The 20963-nt window shown below is 54.3% G+C and overlaps 8 protein-coding genes across 8 annotated transcripts; 5 read left to right on the forward strand and 3 right to left on the reverse strand.

Annotated features, from left to right (window-relative positions):
- Positions 1–414: 414 nt before the first annotated feature.
- SAICODRAFT_55015 (putative periplasmic nitrate reductase) lies at positions 415–3572 on the reverse strand (the record flags this gene model as incomplete). The annotated part of the gene is made up of 4 exons (XM_019169338.1): positions 415–2369; positions 2429–2745; positions 2808–2954; positions 3019–3572. The coding sequence occupies 4 exons, from the start codon at positions 3570–3572 to the stop codon at positions 415–417; spliced, it is 2973 nt and encodes a 990-aa protein (XP_019025396.1).
- Positions 3573–4845: 1273 nt separating this feature from the next.
- On the forward strand, positions 4846–5703 carry SAICODRAFT_45934 (uncharacterized protein; the record flags this gene model as incomplete). The annotated part of the gene is made up of 1 exon (XM_019168832.1): positions 4846–5703. A coding segment is annotated over one exon (858 nt), but the record flags the coding sequence as incomplete, so codon positions are not given.
- Positions 5704–6130: 427 nt separating this feature from the next.
- SAICODRAFT_90862 (acetyl-CoA synthetase-like protein) lies at positions 6131–8296 on the forward strand (the record flags this gene model as incomplete). The annotated part of the gene is made up of 5 exons (XM_019171719.1): positions 6131–6872; positions 6932–7066; positions 7143–7292; positions 7353–7675; positions 7737–8296. The coding sequence occupies 5 exons, from the start codon at positions 6131–6133 to the stop codon at positions 8100–8102; spliced, it is 1716 nt and encodes a 571-aa protein (XP_019025398.1). The 3' UTR covers positions 8103–8296.
- A 1072-nt stretch (positions 8297–9368) lies between these two features.
- SAICODRAFT_29781 (uncharacterized protein) lies at positions 9369–10380 on the reverse strand. Its single transcript, XM_019167495.1, has one exon. It carries the CDS (start codon positions 10023–10025, stop codon positions 9678–9680), a length of 348 nt encoding a protein of 115 aa, XP_019025399.1. The 5' UTR covers positions 10026–10380; the 3' UTR covers positions 9369–9677.
- A 34-nt stretch (positions 10381–10414) lies between these two features.
- Positions 10415–12699, forward strand: SAICODRAFT_70492 (uncharacterized protein). The gene is made up of 3 exons (XM_019170578.1): positions 10415–11584; positions 11640–12014; positions 12069–12699. Exons 1-3 carry the CDS (start codon positions 10661–10663, stop codon positions 12669–12671), a joined length of 1902 nt encoding a protein of 633 aa, XP_019025400.1. The 5' UTR covers positions 10415–10660; the 3' UTR covers positions 12672–12699.
- Positions 12700–13138: 439 nt separating this feature from the next.
- On the reverse strand, positions 13139–15424 carry SAICODRAFT_54840 (putative OPT oligopeptide transporter; the record flags this gene model as incomplete). Its single annotated transcript, XM_019169325.1, has 1 exon — positions 13139–15424. One exon carries the CDS (start codon positions 15422–15424, stop codon positions 13139–13141), a length of 2286 nt encoding a protein of 761 aa, XP_019025401.1.
- Positions 15425–15904: 480 nt separating this feature from the next.
- Positions 15905–17215, forward strand: SAICODRAFT_44304 (FAD dependent oxidoreductase; the record flags this gene model as incomplete). The annotated part of the gene is made up of 1 exon (XM_019168772.1): positions 15905–17215. A coding segment is annotated over one exon (1311 nt), but the record flags the coding sequence as incomplete, so codon positions are not given.
- A 1202-nt stretch (positions 17216–18417) lies between these two features.
- On the forward strand, positions 18418–20256 carry SAICODRAFT_29783 (uncharacterized protein). Its single transcript, XM_019167496.1, has one exon. It carries the CDS (start codon positions 18702–18704, stop codon positions 20175–20177), a length of 1476 nt encoding a protein of 491 aa, XP_019025403.1. The 5' UTR covers positions 18418–18701; the 3' UTR covers positions 20178–20256.
- The last annotated feature ends 707 nt before the right edge of the window (positions 20257–20963 follow it).

Below are 20963 nucleotides of genomic sequence, written 5' to 3' on the forward strand. Positions count from 1 at the left end.
TTGATGGTGAGTCGCAGGATGGGAGGGCAATCGGGGGTATTTAAGTCGGTGCGCGTTGGTTAGGGTGCTGGGCTTGCCGTTGTGGGCTTGGTCGCGCGTTGACGTCACCGTCGAATTGACTTGGAACGGTTGCGTTACGTAATGCACGTGCACAGCGTCATGGGAGATACCAGGGTGGTAGCGGGAGGGTATTTCCGAGGATTAGAGTTCGGACTGACAGCATGAATTGAGGTACGCGATGGTAGCATTGAGGTTGAAGTGCTGGACAATTTATGTGCTTGTGCGGTAGGAAATACCCCAATAAACCCGACACCCGAAACCGGAAACCCAAAATCATGTCCATCCTTCCATATCGTACACGTGGTCCGCCGTATCCTTCCGTCCCTCCCATACCCATCCCCATTCTGAACTCGTTTACAAACGCCCCTCACTCTGCGGCACGGGCACAATCAACGTCTGCGGCCCCTTCACCTTCAACTTCTCCGCAGCCCAACTCCTCTGCCTCCGAACATGCTGCTGCAATTGCTGTACCACATCCACGAAATCCTGATCCAACAACGCACTCGCAGCCGGTGCCAACGCCGTCACGATTCCCTCCATGTTCGCAAGGAAGACGAAGAGTCCCTGCATATCCATCAAGACGTCAAACACTCCGGAACCGGTACGCGACGGTGGGAAGAGAGTTTTGCGGAGGATGTCAGAGTCGGATTTAGCGTCCTTCTCGTTCCAACCGTACTTCTCCACAACAGGCTGCAACAAATCCAGATCCATTCTCGCGAAATCCCTCAACACCTTCAGCCCAGCCTGTATCTCCTTCTCCGTCTGATGCTTCTCAATCAAACTCTCATACAACTCCACCAACGTGATATTCGTCTCAATCATCAACCCAATGAAATCCTCCAAGTGCCTCACACGATCCTCTTGTTCCAGACGTTTCTGCTCCTCCTCTTTGTTCTCCACCTTATGGATCGCCGCCGAATGACGCTCGCGAGCATGGATCTTCACCTCACCCTCCTTGTCCTTGAACTTTTCAACGCGTACAGCACCACTCTTAAACGTCGGCTGCTTACTCACAAAATCCCACTCGTTGACCGTCAACTCATTCGCCGCCCTACTCCTCCCATCACTCGAATCCCAGTATCCATAATGAAACGGGACAAACACCTGTCCCTTCGACATGTCGCCAACATTCGCCTTCAACTCAATCGCGCCACGGCGAGAGGTGACGAGACACATATCCCCATCCTCGATCTCAAGCCCCTTCGCATCCTCCTCATTGAGCTGGATATACGGCTCAGGCGCCGCCTCCCTCAAATGCCTCGCACGCGCAGTCTTGGTGCGAGTATGAAACATAAACACGTTCCTACCCGTGCTGAGTCGGAAGGGGTACTCTTCGTTCTGCACCTCCTCCTGCGGACGATACTCACACCCCTTGAAAATCGCGCGTCCGGCGGGGTTCATCGTCTTGTACTCACTCAAACTGACCGGTGTCCCAGTTTGTAGATCATGGCCCCAACTCTCCGCATGGTCGACATCGGTGGGGAATACGCCGTCGGTGTACAATCTCTCCGTCCCAACCGGGTTCTCGTCATTACACGGCCACTGGATCCCGCTCCCACCCGTGAGCTTCTCATACGTCATAGCCGTATAATCACACGGACGTCCTTTGGTGCACTTCTTCCACGCCTCGAACGCTTCTTCCGGTTTGCTCCAATGCACCAACCTATCCCCATTCTTATCCCTAAAATCCATCCTCTTCGCATAATCACACCAAATATCGAAATCAGACCTACACTCCCCCGGAGGATCAATAGCCTGATGCGACAAATGCACCGTACGATCGACATTCGTGAAACATCCCGTTTTCTCCGCCCAAATCGCAGCAGGCAAAACGACGTCCGCGATTTGTGCCGACTCGGTCATGAAACAGTCTTGCACGACAACGAACATGTCGGGTTTGGTCAACAACTTCCTCACCCTTTCCAAATCCGGCAACGACACGAGCGGATTCGTCCCCGAAATCCAAAACATCTTCATCTGGCCCATCTCGATAAAATGCAACATATCCATGATATGCGTCGGCTGATTCCAATGCGGGAGTTTAATGAGATCGATATTCCAGTGATCGGCGAGGTCTTGCATGTGGTCTTTGTTCATGTTGTTACGGAAACCAGGATATTCTCCATCACAGCCTGCTTCGCGGTTGTTTTGGGCGGTGGGTTGGCCGTTCATTTGGTAAACTCCGCAACCTGGTTTACCGATCATGCCACGAAGGAGGTTGATGTTGTTAATCGCACATGCCGAGGCAGTAGCTTGGTTCGATTGATACACTCCCTGAAGAGCGGTGGACAACAACCTCGGCGTAGTACCTGTACGAGAGGATTCGTCAATACCGTGAAAGGTAGCAAGGTATCGCGCTTAGACCTACCAATAATCCTGGCCGCTTCCCTCAACTTCTCAACCGGCACCCCCGTAACCTCGCTCGTCCTCTCCAACGTCCACTTCCCCACAATCTTCCTCACATCATCAATCCCAATCGTATGTTTATTGACCCACTCCCAATCGACCCATCCATTCTCGATTAGCTCCCTTTGCAAGCCGTTGAGGAGAGCGAGGTTTGTGCCGATGCGCGGGGCGAGGTGGACGGTTGCCTTTTTGGCGGTTTCGGAGAGGCGGGGGTCGATTACGATGATTTTCGGAGGGTTGGGGCCGGCGAGACGATCGAGGATTCGGGACCACAAGACGCTGTTGTTCGTGTTAGCCAGATACACAAGAGCGAGGAGGAGAAGGAAAGGGAGGAGGGTTACGTTTGGGTTGAAGACATGTTGTGTCCGACGAGCATGACACAGTCGGTGTAATCGATATCCGTGTACGAACCCGGTTGTCCATCCGAACCAAAGTTCTCGCGCATAGCCGCCGCCGCAGTCGCCGTACAAAGTCGCGTATTACCATCCCTGTTACAGTCCCGAATTAGCCCAACTGTCAAGTCCATCACATATCCCCGTCATGCAAACATACATATGCAACGTCCCCAACCCCGCCTTTCCAATGACAGCAAGCGTATAATACTCCTCCAAGAACAACTGTCCAGAAGTATAGAACCCGATACCATGGGAGGTCAACTCCTTCTGTACCGCCTTTGTCTTCTCGACGATAAGACTCATAGCCTCCTCCCACGAACTCCGCTCCAACTTCCCGTTCTTGCGAATGAGAGGGTAAAGTAACCGATCCTTCGAGTGATTCGCAATCCAGCCGTGCAAGCCCTTCGGTCCCAACCGGCCTTTATTGACACGATCACACCCGCGTCCCCTCACACCAACGATCTTGTTGCTTTTCACGCCGATATCCATACCACAGCCGTTCGAGCACAACACGCACGCGGACTGGACCCATTTCTCGGGTTTCTCGGTCCAGCGCTCGTCGATGCGTTCAGGCCATTCGATACCTTCGTTTGCGTTGTAGCCATTTCGCTCACCCCAGATATCCTTGATGGAGTCGCGGGATTGGTGGACGTCTTTCTCGGCTGGCTCGGGACGGGATGGCTCTATGGAGGAAGCTGGAGGGTGCTTCATGTCCTTGCCTTGGACGACTGGAGACATGTCGAATGATGTTGATATGTTCGAAGTCGTCGAGGAATCGCGGTGATCAGGTAATGGAGGGGAAGAAGGGTGCAATGGAGGAGCGAGGCGATCCAATAAGAAGAATGGAGTTTACGCGCATTTTTTGGTCAGTGGAGCCGAGGGATCGTCTGGAGTGCGGAGAATACCGAGTGTTTACGTAGGTGGGTGCAGCGGCACATGTGCGCGTGGTGCGGATGAGACGGGCATCGTAAATGAGTCGATTAGAGAACGAAAATCAAGATCATTTCAGCACCCTTTCAAGCGACGAAGCGAACTGCAAATTGCCAGGAGCCGGCCTCAAAATGAGTAGGCGAAACATTCGACCAGATCACGTGATCATGATCGGACGGCCCGTGGATCTGCCTCACGTAAGGGTTATCGCCGCCTGCGATGTTGAGATATTCAGACGACATCGCCATTAGTGTTTCACGTCTGTCGTTTTCGACGCGCATGTTGTTTGCCCAGGAAGTTTCCCACGGGTAGCAATGTCGATGCGACGCATCACAGAGGAGTCAGCTGTAGGCAGTTGGAGCTTAATCACCAAGGAAGAAATGAAGTTCTTCAGAATGTAATGCCTTGCTGACAATGGTTCTCATGGCCCTATGACGTGTTACCTGCACCTTCATGCACGGCCCAGCTGACGAGCGGACATATGTCCACCGGCCCCACAACCGCGATCCCAATCAAACTTTCAGAACCACTTGATCCATCAATCAAAATGGGACTCGCCTCTAAACTTGCACTCCTCCAAGGAGGTATGAACGCTCTCAACCCCCAGAAACCACCTGCGCAGCAGGTCCACGTCCATGTTAACACTGCTCCAGCTCCCGGTTATGGACAACCGCCACAGCAGCAATCGCCCTACGGAGCTCCTCAGCAGGGCTACGGACAGCAGCAGCCTCAGCAGCCACCGTATGGACAGCAACCACCTCCGCCAAACTACGGATCAAGGCCCCAGCAGCCTGCAGCTGGAGGAGCAGCGGCGGGGTATTATGGTGCACAGCAGGGTGGTCAACAGGGTGGATACGGCCAACCACCTCAGCAGCAGTACGGACAACAACAGCAGCATGGGTATGGGCAACCATCATACGGTGCTCCTCACACCCAACAGCAACAGCCGCCCTACGGTCAGCAACACCAGCAGCCAGGATACGGCGCCCCTCCTCAACCCTACGGCCAACAACCCGGAGGCTACGGTGGTGCTCCAGGAGGAGGTGATCCAGCTCTTGTGAACGCGATTCGCTCAACCCTCGAACACACCATCCAGGACCAGCGTCTCCAAGCATTCTACCCCCCCTCTCCCCAGACTGGCCACCAACTCTCCCAACTTGCATCACGCGCCGCCGGACGTTTACCAGAGCTGATCGCCAAGTGGAGAATTCCGAGAGAACTGGGTGTGGATCTGTGCAAGTTGGCGTTGTTTGATGTCGTGTTGTTTGTTGATGATAGTGGGAGTATGGCGTTCGAGGAGAATGGAGAGCGGATTGATGATTTGAAGCTTATTTTGTCGCGGGTTGCTTTCGCCACGAGTTTATTCGATGATGATGGAATTTCTGTGAGATTTTTCAACTCGAACGTCCACGGCGACCGGATCACGAGCGAGCAACAGGCTACGCAGCTCGTGTCTCAAATCAACTTTACAGGTCTCACACCCCTCGGCACTCAACTCAACGCCAAAGTCCTCGAACCGTTCGTTCTATCTCCAGCCCGCTCAAACACCCTCCGCAAACCCATCCTCGTCATCACAATCACAGACGGAACCCCCCAGGGCGAACCCCACACAACAATCTTCACCACAATCTCTCACGCCTCCTCCACCCTCGCCCGAACCCGCTACGGTCCCGACGCACTATCTCTCATGTTCGGGCAGGTCGGGTCGGATTTGAAGGCGCGTCAGTTTCTGCAGGAGTTGGATGAGAATAGGGAGGTCGGGGGGTTGATTGATGTCACGTCGAATTATGAGATGGAGGCGGAGCAAATGACGAGGAGTACGGGAGGGGGAGTTGTGTTGACGCCGGAGATGTGGTTGGTGAAGTTGTTGCTTGGGGCTGTTGATTCGAGTTATGACACGAGTGATGAGAGGAGGTAGCGGGATGTCAAGGGGAGGGAGGAGGTGGTGTGAGATAGATTTACCTGAGTATACCATCAATATAAATCCCTTTGCCTAAACTCATAGCACCGCTGATCCCAAGGACTGGGCAGCTGGATCCAGGAACATGCATGAGCCGACACACCCGACATCCCCACCTTTAACCCCGCACTAATAACACGAACGAAATGAGAAGGACATGTGCGCAGTCCCCGGTGACATGTATCCGCGGCGGGGCCGATGCGCGTGTACGATGAGGAGACTGACAGCCATCGTCGGCCGCGGCCGCGGTGGGGACGGACGCGGTACCGGTATATATAGTATATATGACTTGCGGTAATCCTTCATGCTTTATCCCGTAACTAATCAAGACTCCGATTCACTCCCCAACATCACTACTGTCCTCTCATCCCCATCCACCATGCCCGTTTTCGACAGCCCCTACACGATCCCCGACGGCGTCCCCCGCGACGTGAGCATCTGGCACTACCTCTTCGATCCCACCCATCCATCCTACTGCCACCGCCCCACCCACTCCACCTCCACAACCTCCTTCATCGACGGCACGACCGGCGAATCCCTCACCTACGACCAAGTCCGCTCCCACTGCGAGACTGTCTCCACCGTCCTCGCCACCGATTACGGTATGGGAAGAGGCGACGTCGCGTGCTTGTTTGGGAGAAACACGTTGTGGTATCCGATTGCGTTGTGGAGTACGCTCAGGGTTGGTGGAGTCATTAGTGGTGCGAGTCCGGCGTATACGGTGGGTGAGATGACCTACGCGCTCAAAACCGCCGGTGCGAAGTTCATCTTCACCACACCCGAATCACTCCCCGTCGCGCTCGAAGCCGCTTCCGCTGCCGGTGTCGCCAAGGATCATATCTTCCTTCTCGAGGGGAGTGGAGAGGGAACGAGTCACCTCACCGTCGAGGGCCTCATTAAGAAAGGTGAAGGACGGAAGATCGTCGGACCTTGGACCATCCCGAAAAACAGCTCGAACGACAAAGAACTCGGATTCCTTTCCTTCTCATCCGGCACAACCGGTCTCCCGAAAGGCGTGATGATATCCCACGGTAACGTAATCGGACAATCCCGTCAAATGCGATTCATGAACAAGACCGTCGAGGGGGAGAGTGTGGTCGGGTGTCTTCCCCTCTTTCATAGTATGTCGTCACTGCTTTCCGCGGGGTATGCGTGGTGTGTGCTGATTTGTTGATGGTAGTTACGGGGTTGGTGCAGTTGTTGCATGTTCCCGTCCAGGACAGCTTCCCCGTGGTTATGATGCCGTCGTTCGAGATGAAGTCTTTCCTTGATATCGTGACGAAGTACAAAGTCACGAATCTTATGCTCGTTCCGCGTACGTGCTCCCCCTCTTCCTCTCCTCTCACTCACTCCTCCGTGTCGAAGACGGAGTACTGACACCACGTTCATAGCGATCATGATCCGTCTCGCTCGCGACCCAATCGTGAACAGGTACGACCTCTCCTTCGTGAAACGCTTCCAAAGTGGTGCGGCGCCGTTGAGTGAAGAGATCATCTCTATCTTCCGGAAACGGTGGCCGAAGGCTGGGTTGTGGCAAGGATGTACGTACTCTCCATTCCCCATCATCTCGCGTTGCAAGTGCTGACGATGGAGCCGCGTAGACGGAATGACAGAAACAACCTCCTGCGTAACCTCCGTCCCAACCTGGCACCAACTGCCCCCAACCCCAGCTGACGGCTCCGTCGGGCACCTCTGCCCCGACACATCTATCAAGATCATCTCTGAAGATGGACAGGAATTAGGTCACGATCAGCCGGGCGAGTTGTGGGTGAGGGGACCACAAGTCGTAATGGGATACCTCAACAACGAGAAAGCCAATCGGGAGACTTGGGTTGATGGGTGGATGCGTACCGGGGATCAGGCGGAGATAAGTAGTCAGGGTGGATGGGTGTTCATTCGGGATCGGATTAAGGACATGATCAAGGTGCATCTGAAAAGATACGCAACCTCGTCGTTGATAAGATCGCTAATCTTTTGGTGTGTAGGTCAAAGGCGTCGCTGTCGCTCCGGCCGAGTTGGAGGATTTGTTGCTTGGGCACCCACTTGTTGAGGATTGTGCCGTGACTGGTGTCCCGGACGATTACGCCGGTGAACTTCCCCGCGCATTCATCCGACTGACTTCCTCGGCCGCCTCTTCCTCCACTCCCTCTGACCACGAACGCACCCTCATCAAATACGTCGAAGAGAAGAAGAGTCGGCCGAAGCATTTGAGGGGTGGAGTCATCTTCGTGGACGAAATCCCGAAGAGTGCGAGTGGGAAGATCTTGAAGCGTGTTTTGAGGGATAAGTATGCCGATGTTCCGGTGAAGCAGAGGGTTGAGGAGGGTGTTGCGGAGAAGGCGAAGTTGTAGGTGGTAACCGGATTGGGGTTCACCGGATCCGGGGAGGGAGGAAAGGAGAGGAGGGATGGGGCGGGTTGGTTGCTTGTGAATGTGAGGATCTCGTATATTATAAGTTGAACGGACGATCGGAAACATCGCGGCTTTTAAAGTAAATTCTAGGCGGCATCGCTACCGTGGCCGTTCTTTCACCCAGCTGCTGGCGTACGCGCATACATGCTATGCGATGTTGTTTTTGTGTGTAGATGATAAAGGACTGTCCATGAATAGTCAATCCGTTACGTACAAGTCTAGTCCATTCAAGGTAATTACAGTTCCATGTAGGCCACTCGACGTCAGTGTATCGCAAGGTGAGGAGTTACCTGCACAACCTATACCTATGTATTGCAATTGACTCGATGAGCACCCAAAGTGCAAGGAGTGCTGGACTTGCCCGCAGTTGTACAAGAGCGCATACAATGAAGTTGTTTATAAGATTTTGTCCGTTCATATGCCTATGCATGTGTACCGAAAGCCAGTGCTACCTAGCTGTACGACGCACCCGTGACCTTACCTTAACGATGCCGAAACCAGTCGACAGCTCAGCCTTTTCCGTATAGACGGAGATGGTTAAACCGCCGACGAGCAACAGCCTCGTCCCTGCCACCAAGTGACAGGTCCTCTCTCTGAACAGGCCCTCTTTCCACCCTGGCAATAGCTGTACGGCACAAACCACTGAGGGCTCCACCGCTAACCTTCACCATCCTGCAAGAGCTTTTATGAGGTGCTACACACATGCAAAACGCAATTCGCAGAGCACTACTTGTAACGCGGAAGCTTTAGGTATGAACGCAGACAGGAGACCTCTGAGGACCTCTCCACCATGTGCCATACCATATGCACCCACCACAAGGGGGGACAGCTCAGTCAATCCGACGGAGTGTAAACCTCTGCGCGAAACCTCTGAGGATTTCAGTACACAATTTGCTACACTCTCAGAAAAGACGGCCGTTAGCAATCGTAGATCCACACTGAGCGACGCTGGCAGTAGCCATCTGCGCGATAGCCTGACAAGAGTCAGACCATGAGCAAAGGCCAAGCAACATCGGTAGTGCTTGCTCACAGTGGTACCAAGGTACCACCAAGGAGCTGGAAGTGTTGGGTTGTGGAGAGAAACCAAACCGGGCGCTCGTCCGATCTTTGTAGAAAACTGTTCTACGCTAACGATTCTTAGCCTCGCGCAGCCTGCGGTTGGGCCGGATTCGGTCTGGCAATGAACCGCGCGAGTCTTTGGCTCTCGAAAAATCATTGTCGCTCATCATACACTTATGAAGGACGTGAATGATCTCTTCTCTATTCAACTAGCTTTGCCTTGCTCATGCATCCATCTTGGCGAGCGGTACACGCAACCCACCGTGCCTGGTGTGCCGTCGTGACGAATCCGGCGGTGCGCGGTTGTGACGAACAGACGTCGTGGGGAAGCAAACTGTATCGATAATCCTGGATTGCATCTACGACTGGACATATCGAAGAGAAGAGGAAGAGAATTGCTACCGCTCTGACGTACACCAGCAAGCATGTCAGACCGATGGAGGCAAAGCGTGGATATCAAATGTCCTGAGACGTTAATGAAGAGAAATCAACAGTAGCAACGAGATGATCAGGTTTAACGACATGACCATTAGTAGCTACGTCCCTTGGGAATGAGTGCAAAGTCGCGATGAAGATCAACACGCAACTGGGAGCATGACCCTGGCAGGAAACCCCAAGAGGGGTCATAAGACCACGACGCGAGCTGAACCAGAGAGCTGGAAAAGAGGAGAGAAGACGTCTGACGCACCTGTAAGACCCAGGTGGAGGGGAAGAGGAAGAGAAGAGAGGAGAGAGGTAAGAATCGACGAGGGCCGAAGACTTACCACATAGACCATAACGCAACAAGGGTGGCATGGCCAGCATTTTTATCAAAGGTAGGTCCTGAACAGATAGTCTAAGCTGACGGAAGAAGTTGGATAAGGACTAATATTCCACCTCGATTGACGACTCCGCCTCGGCTAAGGATCGTGATCAGAGAAGCATATTCGGGTAAGCTGCATTTTAAAGGTTCAATAATGCAGTCTTGTGCTATGGCACACGTTGCGCAACGGATATTTTGTCACTTACGCACTTGTGCAACTAAGGCTCTTGCGCAACAGCGCACAACAGCAGCGATGACCGTACGTGACTACGTAGGGAGTACGAGGCCATGGAAGTACAATGATGAGGGAGCGGCTTAGTCTGAATCGATGAGAGAACCAGGGACGGCATAGACTGGTCACGAAGCCTGCGGCAGATCTCACCACGGACATGGTGTTTTATGACCATCTATACCCACCAAGACGAGAGTATATCCTGAAATCCCACGGTGCTGTGAATAAGGTTGCGCCGATTTGAACCCCTTGCAGCGGTGAAGCGCGGACCGGCGACCCCCGCATCTGCAACGCCCAATATGCTCAGATCAGGCGACAAACCTCAGCTCCGCCAAATGCCACATATGAGTTGATATTCCATTTCAGTTACATCGATTGAGAAACCAGCAGCTTCGAAGACGATCAATGCCTCGCAAAAGAAACAAGAATGATGGTCCCGCCTTGACTCGCTCCCGCAATGGCTGCCAAACCTGCCGCGATCGCCATGTCAAATGCGACGAAACTCGGCCGATTTGCTTACAATGTCAGACGAAGAAACTGGAGTGCAAGATCTTGAGAGTGCAGTTGAGATGGGAAGAGGAGATGGTGGAGAAGGGTTTGACCTTTGGGCGGGAAGGTGTTTGGACAAAGAGTAAGAGTGGTAGAAGGGTGCGTGTGCCGACGAGAGTTACGGACAGCGAGATGAGAGGTACAGGTGTACGATACGCCGACTACTACTTTATCAACAACACCGTCCATGACTTCACCGAGATCTCCAGTGCGATAGTCTGCGATGAAGACGACAACGGATCAACCTTTGGCAGCATCGCATCATTGGCCTCGAGGATGACGGGAGCTTTCGATCCCGCAGCTCTTCCCGTACTCCTTGCCCACGCCGGCTTTTCTTTACCTTCAGTCTCCGGCGATGGCCAGTTCTCCCCATCGCCACTGTCACCTTTGCTTCAGGGCCAAAACGTACCAGCTCTCTCGCCTCTCCTGCACCCAATTCAGTTTAACCATACCTTCTCTCAGACCGACTCCCACCTACTCAACTACTACATCTCATCACTGTGCCCGCTTACGTCGCTTACGTCGTCATCGCCCTTCCAGACGTTGATCATACCGCTCGCCCTCTTCAGCGGATCAAGTCACATGATGCATAGTTTGTTAGGCTTAGCCGCGTCGCACCTGGCGAGGATCGAAGGCGGAAACACTGGTTGGAAGGAGAAAGCATTGAAGCACAAGGGACTGGCAGTGGCAGGTTTACGCAAACGGTTGAGCGAAGGCGGTGAGCAAGCGGTAGTGGAGGGTGAGTCATTGGTTACGATGATGATGATGTGTCTATCCGAGGTACAACGACCCTAGTATGGTAAGATCTCACGCGACTGACAAATGGTTTTTACAGATCGCTAGCGACTGCGACGAAAAATGGGTAGTTCATCTTCGCGGCGCCAAGCAAGTCATCGCCCTTCGCCGTCAACTTCTTGCTGCACGCAGAAGGTCCTCGTCAACGCTGATCACCAATCTTGACTTTGACGACCCCGTCGTAGTTGAGGAAGGGAACCCGGTCATCGACTTTGCGCATAAGTTCTTCGCCTTTCAGGACGTTATTGGGCGTACGGCGTGCGGGGAAGTCCCGTTGTTCACGATGGAGCACTGGCGAAAACCTGGCGTGGATAATGCTGACGATCTGACTACGATTGATCCATGGATGGGATGTTCTCGTGAGCTAGTCAGCATCTTAAGCGAGATCACCGAGTTGACGAGGTGGAAAGCTCAGGTATGCGCCGCTCTAACAAAACTCTGCGTTTGTCCCACTGACGGTATTACCCAGTCCTCCGCTACGCCCAACACAATCGCACACCCTCTCCTCAGTCGCACCCAAGACCTCGAATCGCGCCTCTCTACCCTGCACCAACATCCTCCAACATTCACAGCCCCGTCTGAAATCCCTACCCTACTCCTCGCAGCAAAGCTCAAACGTCTTGCAGCCGTCGTGTTCCTCAATTGTGCACTCCGCGATGCCGCACCATCTACCCCGCAAATCCGACCGTATATCCACGAGATCCTATCCGGCGTGCAACTCCTCATCGAACTTGGAACCTACGCGGGGTTAATATGGCCTGTGTTCGTGGCGGCCGTTGAGCTCGACCCGCTCGAGGACTTCTACTCTCCCACAAAGCCTTCATCAATAACCATTAGTGACGGGCTTTCGGACATAGGCGGCCGTCGCTTCGTCCTGAAAGTCTTCGCCGAAATGGAACGCCACACCCTCGCCAACGTCGCCCGCGCCCGCGGTATCGTAAAGAGAGTCTGGAAAGCAAGGGATATGGAGCTGGATGAGACTGGCACGACCGCGGGGCGCAATGCCGAGAGAAGGGGGAATGATTGGGAGAGGTTCGTCGCGCCGATTAGTGGGAACATATCGCTGGCGTGATTGTGGTTATGGAATGGATGGTAAGGAGATCGTAAAGAAGCTTGGCGTACGCTACGGACGAAGAGTATGCTTTATATCTCGGCGTTCGACTCGATTTCTCCTACGGATGTACTGGACACGAATAGTACTTATACGCGTTTTCGACGAATACCTCCTACCATCTCATCTTCCCGCACTTCCATCTTCGTGAGACCCTCCGTAACCTCGCACGCGGCCAGCCGCACCTTTACACGGTTCACACACTGCCCATGTAACCGCTGGGAGCGTTCGTGACGGCAAGAAGTTAAATCAGAGCCCATCGCCGTAGGTGACGTCGTATTAAACGTTACTATGGGTATATCGCATCACATTATCAGAAACACTCGAATTTAAGGTATCTCACGGTATCCTTCCCACCCACCCCCCACCCACCCCCCATCCCCACCCCCCACCATCGATACTCCCCGTCCCTCCTTGCCCATGGCCACCTACTTCCACGTATCCGGCCCAAAATACCCCTTCTCCGGCATCCTCAACCATGCCGTCCCCCTCGCATCCGCCGTCTCCTGCCACACGCTATTCCCCCACCACTCCAACCCCCCAACCCCCGAATACCCCAACGCGAAAAAGATGACAATCCCCGCGATCGCTAACCCGGCATCTAACGCAGCACTCGTGACATACGCATACTTTTGCCACCAAGCGGAGCGTCGGCGTTTGAGATAATAGTTGAAGAATGCACCGACGACGAACCAGGAGGTATAGTTTACCCCGGTTGCGGGCGGGTAGTTTCCCGTGCCGCCGAATATGACCACCCAGTTCAGGTTCTTCAGGATCCTGTTCGTCGGAAACTTCTTCAAGAGTAGCCATGTGATGAGGGGAGCGAGAGCACCAATCCAAAACATATGCATCAACCCCGAGTAAATCTTGCCAGGCGAATACAGCCTCTGCGGACCCACCGCACCCCAAATAACCGATGCCGCATAATTCGTCCGACCCTGGGGACAAGTGAAACCGTCCGCTTGATCCAGCGTACAGATGCCCTCCACATTTTCCAACATGAAAATCAGAATCCCGACTTGCACGAGGGCACCAACAACACACGCAACCAACTGCGCCCAAAACACCGTAATCTTGGGTAACTTCATGTACATCCCCAACTTCATATCCTGTGAGAAAGAGATGGCCTGCGAGATCCCCGTATAGGCATAAAACTTGAACGTGAGTGCCACGATCGGTCTGCCCGGCAAGCTGTACCCACTGATAATCTGTCCCAACACCGTCATCTGATTCGTGTTTTGATTCGTGATGGCATACACGACACCAATCGGCAACACGAAAAACACGACCATGCCCAACGCCAACGTAATCGCCCACACGGGCCACCCGATCGAATACCCCTCCATCGTGCCAATCGTCGCTCCATACACGGCGAGGAGGATAACCGCATACCACCACTTCGGCACGCTCCGATACCGCTCCATCAACCTCGCATGAACGTCGAGTCCCCCCCGTCCCCTGAGCGCACCCCAAATCAACGACCCGTAATTCAGATACACGTACACGGGAGCCGCAGCCAAGACCGCAAACCCGGTCGAATACGCGATCGCGTACGTCACAGGCAAAAACGGCGGTGAATACGCTTCGTACAAATCTTGTGCGAAGGCGCCGTTGCGCATGATCCTCGTCGCGTCGTATTCGGCTCCGGTGTTGTCGTACACCGTCGCGCTGGACATGGGGAGGTATGCGGATTGGAAGGTGTTTGTGTAGTAGAGGATCGGGGGGAGGACGGCGAAGAAGATGAACCACCCGAGGATCGTGTTGACTTGTGCGTTGAATGGGTAGAGGATCGGACTCAGGTTGTATGCGATTTGACTCCAGTCGAACGTGACCGGGAAAAAACCCAATCCCTGAACCTGTCCAAAGAGCTGGTTGACGACGACATTGTTGGGGGCGGCCCAGCAAATCCAGGTAAAGTACGAAAGCGCGGTAAACAAGTACCCGGGGAACCAGTACCATACAAAGGACGCGGCGAATACGATGAGAAAGTACTTGAACCTCGTAATCCGCCACCCATTCGCGATTGTGTTGGAGCGATCGTGTAACGTCTGGAACAAGGCGACATTCGCCAACGTCGACGGCCACACCATCGACGCCGGCTTGACCAGCACATCACTGACCAACCCCGCGACACCCAACCCAAACAGCTGACAAGTAAGCACGAGCAAGATCTGATACCCATACGGCGCAGGTTGGTTATAAAAGGCGACTTGTGCCTGAATGATGTCTGTTGCCCACGCGGCCGTGTAGGAGATGTTTGACATGATCGTCACCAACGTATGCTCCTTGATATTGAACTTTCGGTCTGGGTTGAGGGTCCAGCGGCCGCCGAGGTTCGGTCCGAGATCGAATGTGACGAGTGGGAGGATGTGGGCGAGTGCGTTCCCGAGTGGGTATGCGAGGAGTTGGACGACGAGGGAGGTTATGGTGACGGAGGGGTATCGCATCGAGAAGAACTGGTTCACGCCTGCTCCGATGACAACGGCGATGATTCCGAGGAACCAAGCGCGAAAGGTGTTGACGGGGAGGGTCGGGTCATCGGTCGGTGGGACCACGGCTCTGACTTCCGGGTATGGGGAATCGTCTGCGGAGTCTGGAAGAACGGCAGTGGCATCTTCGGTAGCGTTGATGTATTTCCCTTGGAATTGGCGTTCGGGGTCGTCTGCTGGTGATTCACCTCGGACTTCGTAGATGTGTTTGTCGTCACGGCCCATGCCAGCGCCCTTGAGTTTCCGGTCGCGGTCGCGGTCGCGGTGGGTGGAGGATGTGGAGGCGACGGGGGAGAGTTCGATGGCTTGGCCTTCGATGACTTGCTCGCCTGCCATTGCAATTGTGGACGAGTCAAGTATTAGGGAGCGATAGGTAAGACGAGGAGTTTAAGTAGCTATCTATCTATCGTTATCGTTCAGCTGATAAGATTTCCCTTCCATCGCGACAAGATCATTGTAAGGTCCATCCGCGTCACAAGCCAACTCATCTCGCGCGAAGGTCCATCCGACGCCAAACTTTAATTTCTGACTTGCCGAGAACGTACCGAGAGTCAAGTAGGATATTAGGTTTGCCGACGAGTCAAGTATAGGTCCATCCTCCCGATACAATAGTCATAAGTCCCGTCCGTCATCAAGAAAGCACCCGTACTGTCGCACCGTACAATCGCAAACATGTCTTCAACACTACCTCCACCTCCACCCCCCCTCACACTCTCCTCCCCAATCCTCATCATCGGCGCCGGCACCTTTGGCCTCTCAACAGCCCTCCACCTCGCCCGCCGCAACTACACGTCCATCACAGTCCTCGATCCCCATCCACCCCCCTCCCCCCTCTCCGCCGGTAGCGACATCAACAAAGTCGTACAATCCGTCTACAAAGACAAATTTACGGAAAAGTTGGCCAAGAAGGCATTGGAAGGATGGCGAACAGATCCGGTATTCCGAGATGCATTCCACGAAACCGGAATCCTCTTTGCCGCAGATGACTCCAACATGGCAGCACTCGAGGAGGAGCTGGACGGTCTCCCGAACCGCGGGATCGAAGTCAACGGCAGAGACGAGTTCCGCGCCATCATCCCGGTCTTGTCAGGGGAGATGAACGGTTGGAAAGGGTCCTACCAAAAAGAGGGGTGCGGGTGGGTCCACGCCGCTGACGCCCTCCGCTCCTGCGTCAAAGCCTGCAAAGAGCTCGGCGTGACATTCGTCTCTGGCCCCGCCGGCACCGTCACATACCTCATCTACTCCCCCTCTTCCTCCCCCTCCCTCCCAGACATCCTCGGTGCAAAATCCAGCGATGGTACGGAATACCTCGCCACCCGTACAATCCTCGCCGCAGGCGCCTGGTCATCGACACTCTTCCCCTTCCACAACCAATTATTGGCGAAATGTTGGACGCTGGCACATATTCGACTCACCGAATCCGAACGCGCGAGATTTCGGGATGCGCCGGTGTTGTTGCACGTTGTCAAGGGATTCTTTTTTGAGCCGGATGCGGTGCGGGGGGAGGTTAAAGTGTGTAACGAGCATCCCGGGTACACATCCTACATCACCACCTCTACCCCCCGGTCGTCGTCGTCGTCGTCGTCGTCGTCGGAGCCGGAGCCGCAGCAGCAGCAGCAGCAGCAGAGCGTCCCATTTCACCGCTACTCAATCCCCCTCGAGTGCGAGGCGGCAATCCGAGACCTCCTCGCCGAAACAGTACCAGAATGGTCGTCCCGCCCCTTCACCCACGCCCGAATCTGCTGGTGCACAGACACCCCCGACCGCGCATTCCTCATCACCCCACACCCCACACACCCACGCCTCCAACTCGCGACCGGAGACTCGGGACACGGGTTCAAGCATCTTCCTTCGATCGGGTCGTATATCGCTGACTCGCTCGAGGGAGTGTTGGAGAGGGAGATGGAGGAGAGGTGGAGGTGGAGGCCGGAGACGGTTGGGGAGGGGAGAGGGGGGGAGGGAGAAGCGCAGGGAAGGTATGGGGGAGCTGGGAGGGTGAGGGATTTGAGTGAGGTTGAGGGATGGGTGAGGATGGAGCAGATGGGCGTGGAGGAGGTTACGGAGGGTGTTGCGAAGGATGAGGTCGCGTGGTAGGGATCCGGTATATCCATGACAAGTGTTGTGCATTGTTGGACAAACTGATAATACATATGGAACTGCAACCTCAAGCGTCGCAACTCATGACAGCGAAGACAGACCAGAGTAATATAGATATTGTGTAACGTGTTTGAGCGTGAGACCTCTACCACTGGATCATTCCCACGATTCTTGAATCTTTACCCGTTTCCGAGGACAAAGCAGTGACTACTGTATTTCTTGCGAGAGCGCGCCTGAGTCTTCTTGTACCATGGCAACCAGAACCCACCCCGGTTCATCTTACAATAGTCTGTTGGTTGCTATCTTAGTGGTTGCGCTCCCTTGGAGCTTAGGGAGCCTGGCGCATGTCGCATGTCGCCAGAAAATATCACACCGCTTTACCGCGCAATGGCGTATGCAGTTGTGTAATGCGCAACATGGCACAAATATCCGGACCGCACGGTCGTCGCCATATCGTAAACAACGCATCACGTACGTGCGTAACGTTCAGACAATCCACGATCTTTCTTGCCCCTGATCAGAATTGTCAGTCACGATAGACTTGGAGAGCTCGAGTCCAGCAAGACGGCACCGAGAAGCCCGATGAGCAACGACGAAGCACAAGGCCTAGCTCGGTCCGCGTGAGGTCTGTGGTCTCTCAAGTTGACAATTTGTGCAATGAGAACCCGTAACGTACGACTGTAAGAGGCAGACCTATCCGCTCCTTCCATGACCTTCCCGCAGTCTGTCAACATGAGTGAGCGTGTGCGCGGCGCAAGACACGGGTTCAGCAGAGAATCTCTGTAGTTCGCGTAGGCCTGGGTGCCAGTCTCCGACGTTTTGAGGTGGCGTACACAGCTGTCCGGACACACGCAAAACGTCGCTTGCGAACGTGTAGTCGACGAGGACGCCGTGGGAACTCTTTACGACGCCTTGCCTAGATAATCGTGTTGCCTGCACATTGCCGGATTGTGTACATCGCCGTGCTCAGTATGCTACATGACGAGGACCAGGTAAAGGGATGCCCCGTCACACGTCGATTACCTCGCACTCGGCCCGATGATCACCCGTGCGGTGCACGTGAACGTTCCGTTAAGGTTACCATTTTGATGCTACACACCTTCCGACCTCCGACGCTGACAGCTACGCGTTACACCATCAGTTCCTCTTCCTGTTGAGGGCTGACGATGTGCGGCGCGGACATTCAGTGTGACAGCGGAAGCTTGTATGACATCCAAGTTCGCGTCCCCGCTCTTTTTCACCGTCGGACCCGGCGCCGGCGGGATCCTGTTCAATGACAAAAGTCCATTGACAATGACTCGATCTACGTTACCACCCAGGTCAAAAACATATATAAGAGTACAATACGGATCCTCAATGGTTCTCCCACTACAACCCAACTCACTCGTCCGCCAAACATTGAACAATGGGTCCACTGACGCACCAACTTACTCCCACGTCTGTTCCATCCACCACGACCACAAACATCACCGGCCTTTCCACCCCGTGGCCGCTCAACAATACCCCCACCACCTCTTCTCACTCCCGCCACTCTCTCCACCTCCCAACAGCCCTCATAAAAGGCGCCGGCCCTGGTGGCCTCGCAGCCTCCATCACCCTTGCCCGTCTCGGCTACCTTACCCTCCTCATCGACAAACGCCCCACCCACTTCCGCACAAACTTCGTCGTTCTCCGACCCGAAACGCTTCGTCAGTTGTCCCTGCTCGGAGCTTTGAAGATCTTGGAGGAGGAAGGGAAGATCGAGAGGATTATGGACATGGAGGCGGAGTTCCCGGTCCCGGTTGAGGGGAGTGAGGGGGAGATCACGGTCGAGAGCATGAGGCCGCCGTTTGTGGACTGGAGGCAGGAGGGGTACGACGTTCCCGTTGTGAGGGATCTGGGAATGCAGCACAGTACTCACACCGTCCGAATCGCCGACCTCGAACACGCACTCCTCAAAGTCGCCCACCAACAAGGCGTCATCATCCTCCGCGAATCAACCGTCCGTCTCACTCGCACCACCGACCGCTTCCGTGCTACCTTGTCCCGCAACGGAGACGGCACCAACTTCGACCTCGGCTTTCCAGACTTGATCGTCATCGCATCCGGCAAACGCGACCCAGAAGCCCTCCACGATATCGGCATAACCTACCTCCGCCACCACCGCCTAACTGCCTCCTCCCTCCCCACCCTCGATCAACCCAACCTTCTCCTCCCCTCCCACCCCGGGCCCCTGGAACGTCAGTTTTTCATCACGTTCGAAGTCAAGAGTCAGACTCCACCCTCCGGCACCGTTCGTCTCCGTCTCCTTCCCCGTCGCGATGGGGAGAGCGGCGTGTTGGAGCGACAAGTCGAGTCCGCACATTTCGCGCATCAAGGATCCATTATTTTCGGTCTCCAGATTCCTCGTGTTATCGAGCCGACCGACGAATGCTCAATCGGACACTACGTCCTCGGCAAAGCCAACGAGATCCTCTGTTCGGAGTACAAGTCGCTCGAGGAGATGCCGATCGTGTGGGGAAGTCCGACGAAACCATTCGTCGTCGAAGTTTGTTCTGCCCGTACATTCACCTACGGCTCCAACCTCGTCCTCCTAGGTGATGCCGCAGGATCATCAACACTATGTACGGGTCAAGGCGCCGAAATCGCCGCAACCGTCGACCCCCTCAACCTCCGGGACTTGGCAGAAGGGCTGAAGAAGAGGAGGGAGGCGGAAGCAAAAGGCCATGGAGTGGAGACAACGAAGAGTCAGGAGGAGTTGTTGGCGGAGTATAACGTGAGAAAGGCAGAAACTTTGCTGCTCTGGAGCGAGACGAGCGATAAGTTTTGGTTGGAGAAGGAGGAGGTCGAGGAGATCAGGAGGAAGACGCGGGTTGGTCGTACGAGGGCCGCCAGGCTTTAGGATAGAGGAATAGTTGTTTGGCAGTGCACACGAGATCATGTTTTTGATACACCTACTTAGTTGAATGGTCTCACGGGTTTACTTGTAACCACCCTATTCCTAGTACATCGACGGTTTCAGGCTGAAGCCGAAAGGGCACGGCCACACCCACAGCCTATTACTAGTACATGGAGGGTTTATGGCATAAAACCTCTGTTTTGGGCAAGACTAGACCATAAGCGGTAGGGATCGCCGGGTCGGGGGAGGGGCCATGGTATCAAGAGGTACCATGGTATCACCGGCAAAAAAGTAGGGTGACGGGAATTGACGAAAATCGGACTGGACCTAGAGAACCCGAAAAGGGAGGGCCGGCAAAACTTTAAGATACTAGCTCCATCGTGAGCGAAGATATTGACGCTTGAATGCCAGATTCTTACAAGATACGTTGTATAGTTGTCAAACATATCATTCTGATTGGAAAAATCGTGGCGTCGAGGAGGATATGTTGGATTCAGTTACCTGCTCGAAAAAAACGTAATTTCTCTTCGCAGTAGGAAAATGCTTAGTACATCTCTAATCGAAGCCGACGGTCCAGTTTAGTCAGTCAAGGTGACAAGGTCAACTGAGAAAAACGACGGTTGCGTTAAGTCACCGGTCTCAGTCAAGGTGACATGCTTTGACAACGGTTAGGGTTAGGGTTAGGGTTAGGGTTTGGGTTAGGGTTAGGGTTAGGGTTAGGGTTAGGGTTAGGGTTAGGGTTAGGGTTAGGGTTAGGGTTAGGGTTAGGGTTAGGGTTAGGGTTAGGGT

The sequence above is a fragment of the Saitoella complicata genome (assembly GCF_001661265.1).
Source record: "Saitoella complicata NRRL Y-17804 unplaced genomic scaffold SAICOscaffold_7, whole genome shotgun sequence".
NCBI classification, from domain to species: domain Eukaryota; kingdom Fungi; phylum Ascomycota; class Saitoellomycetes; order Saitoellales; family Saitoellaceae; genus Saitoella; species Saitoella complicata.

Coding starts and splice junctions, on each gene's coding strand:
- SAICODRAFT_70492 (XM_019170578.1), top strand. CDS start 10,661: ATGCCTCGCAAAAGAAACAAGAATGATGGTCCCGCCTTGACTCGCTCC. Junction 11,585..11,639: donor TGATGATGTGTCTATCCGAG/GTACAACGACCC, acceptor TGGTTTTTACAG/ATCGCTAGCGACTGCGACGA. Junction 12,015..12,068: donor TGACGAGGTGGAAAGCTCAG/GTATGCGCCGCT, acceptor GGTATTACCCAG/TCCTCCGCTACGCCCAACAC.
- SAICODRAFT_29781 (XM_019167495.1), bottom strand. CDS start 10,025: ATGCTGGCCATGCCACCCTTGTTGCGTTATGGTCTATGTGGTAAGTCT.
- SAICODRAFT_29783 (XM_019167496.1), top strand. CDS start 18,702: ATGGGTCCACTGACGCACCAACTTACTCCCACGTCTGTTCCATCCACC.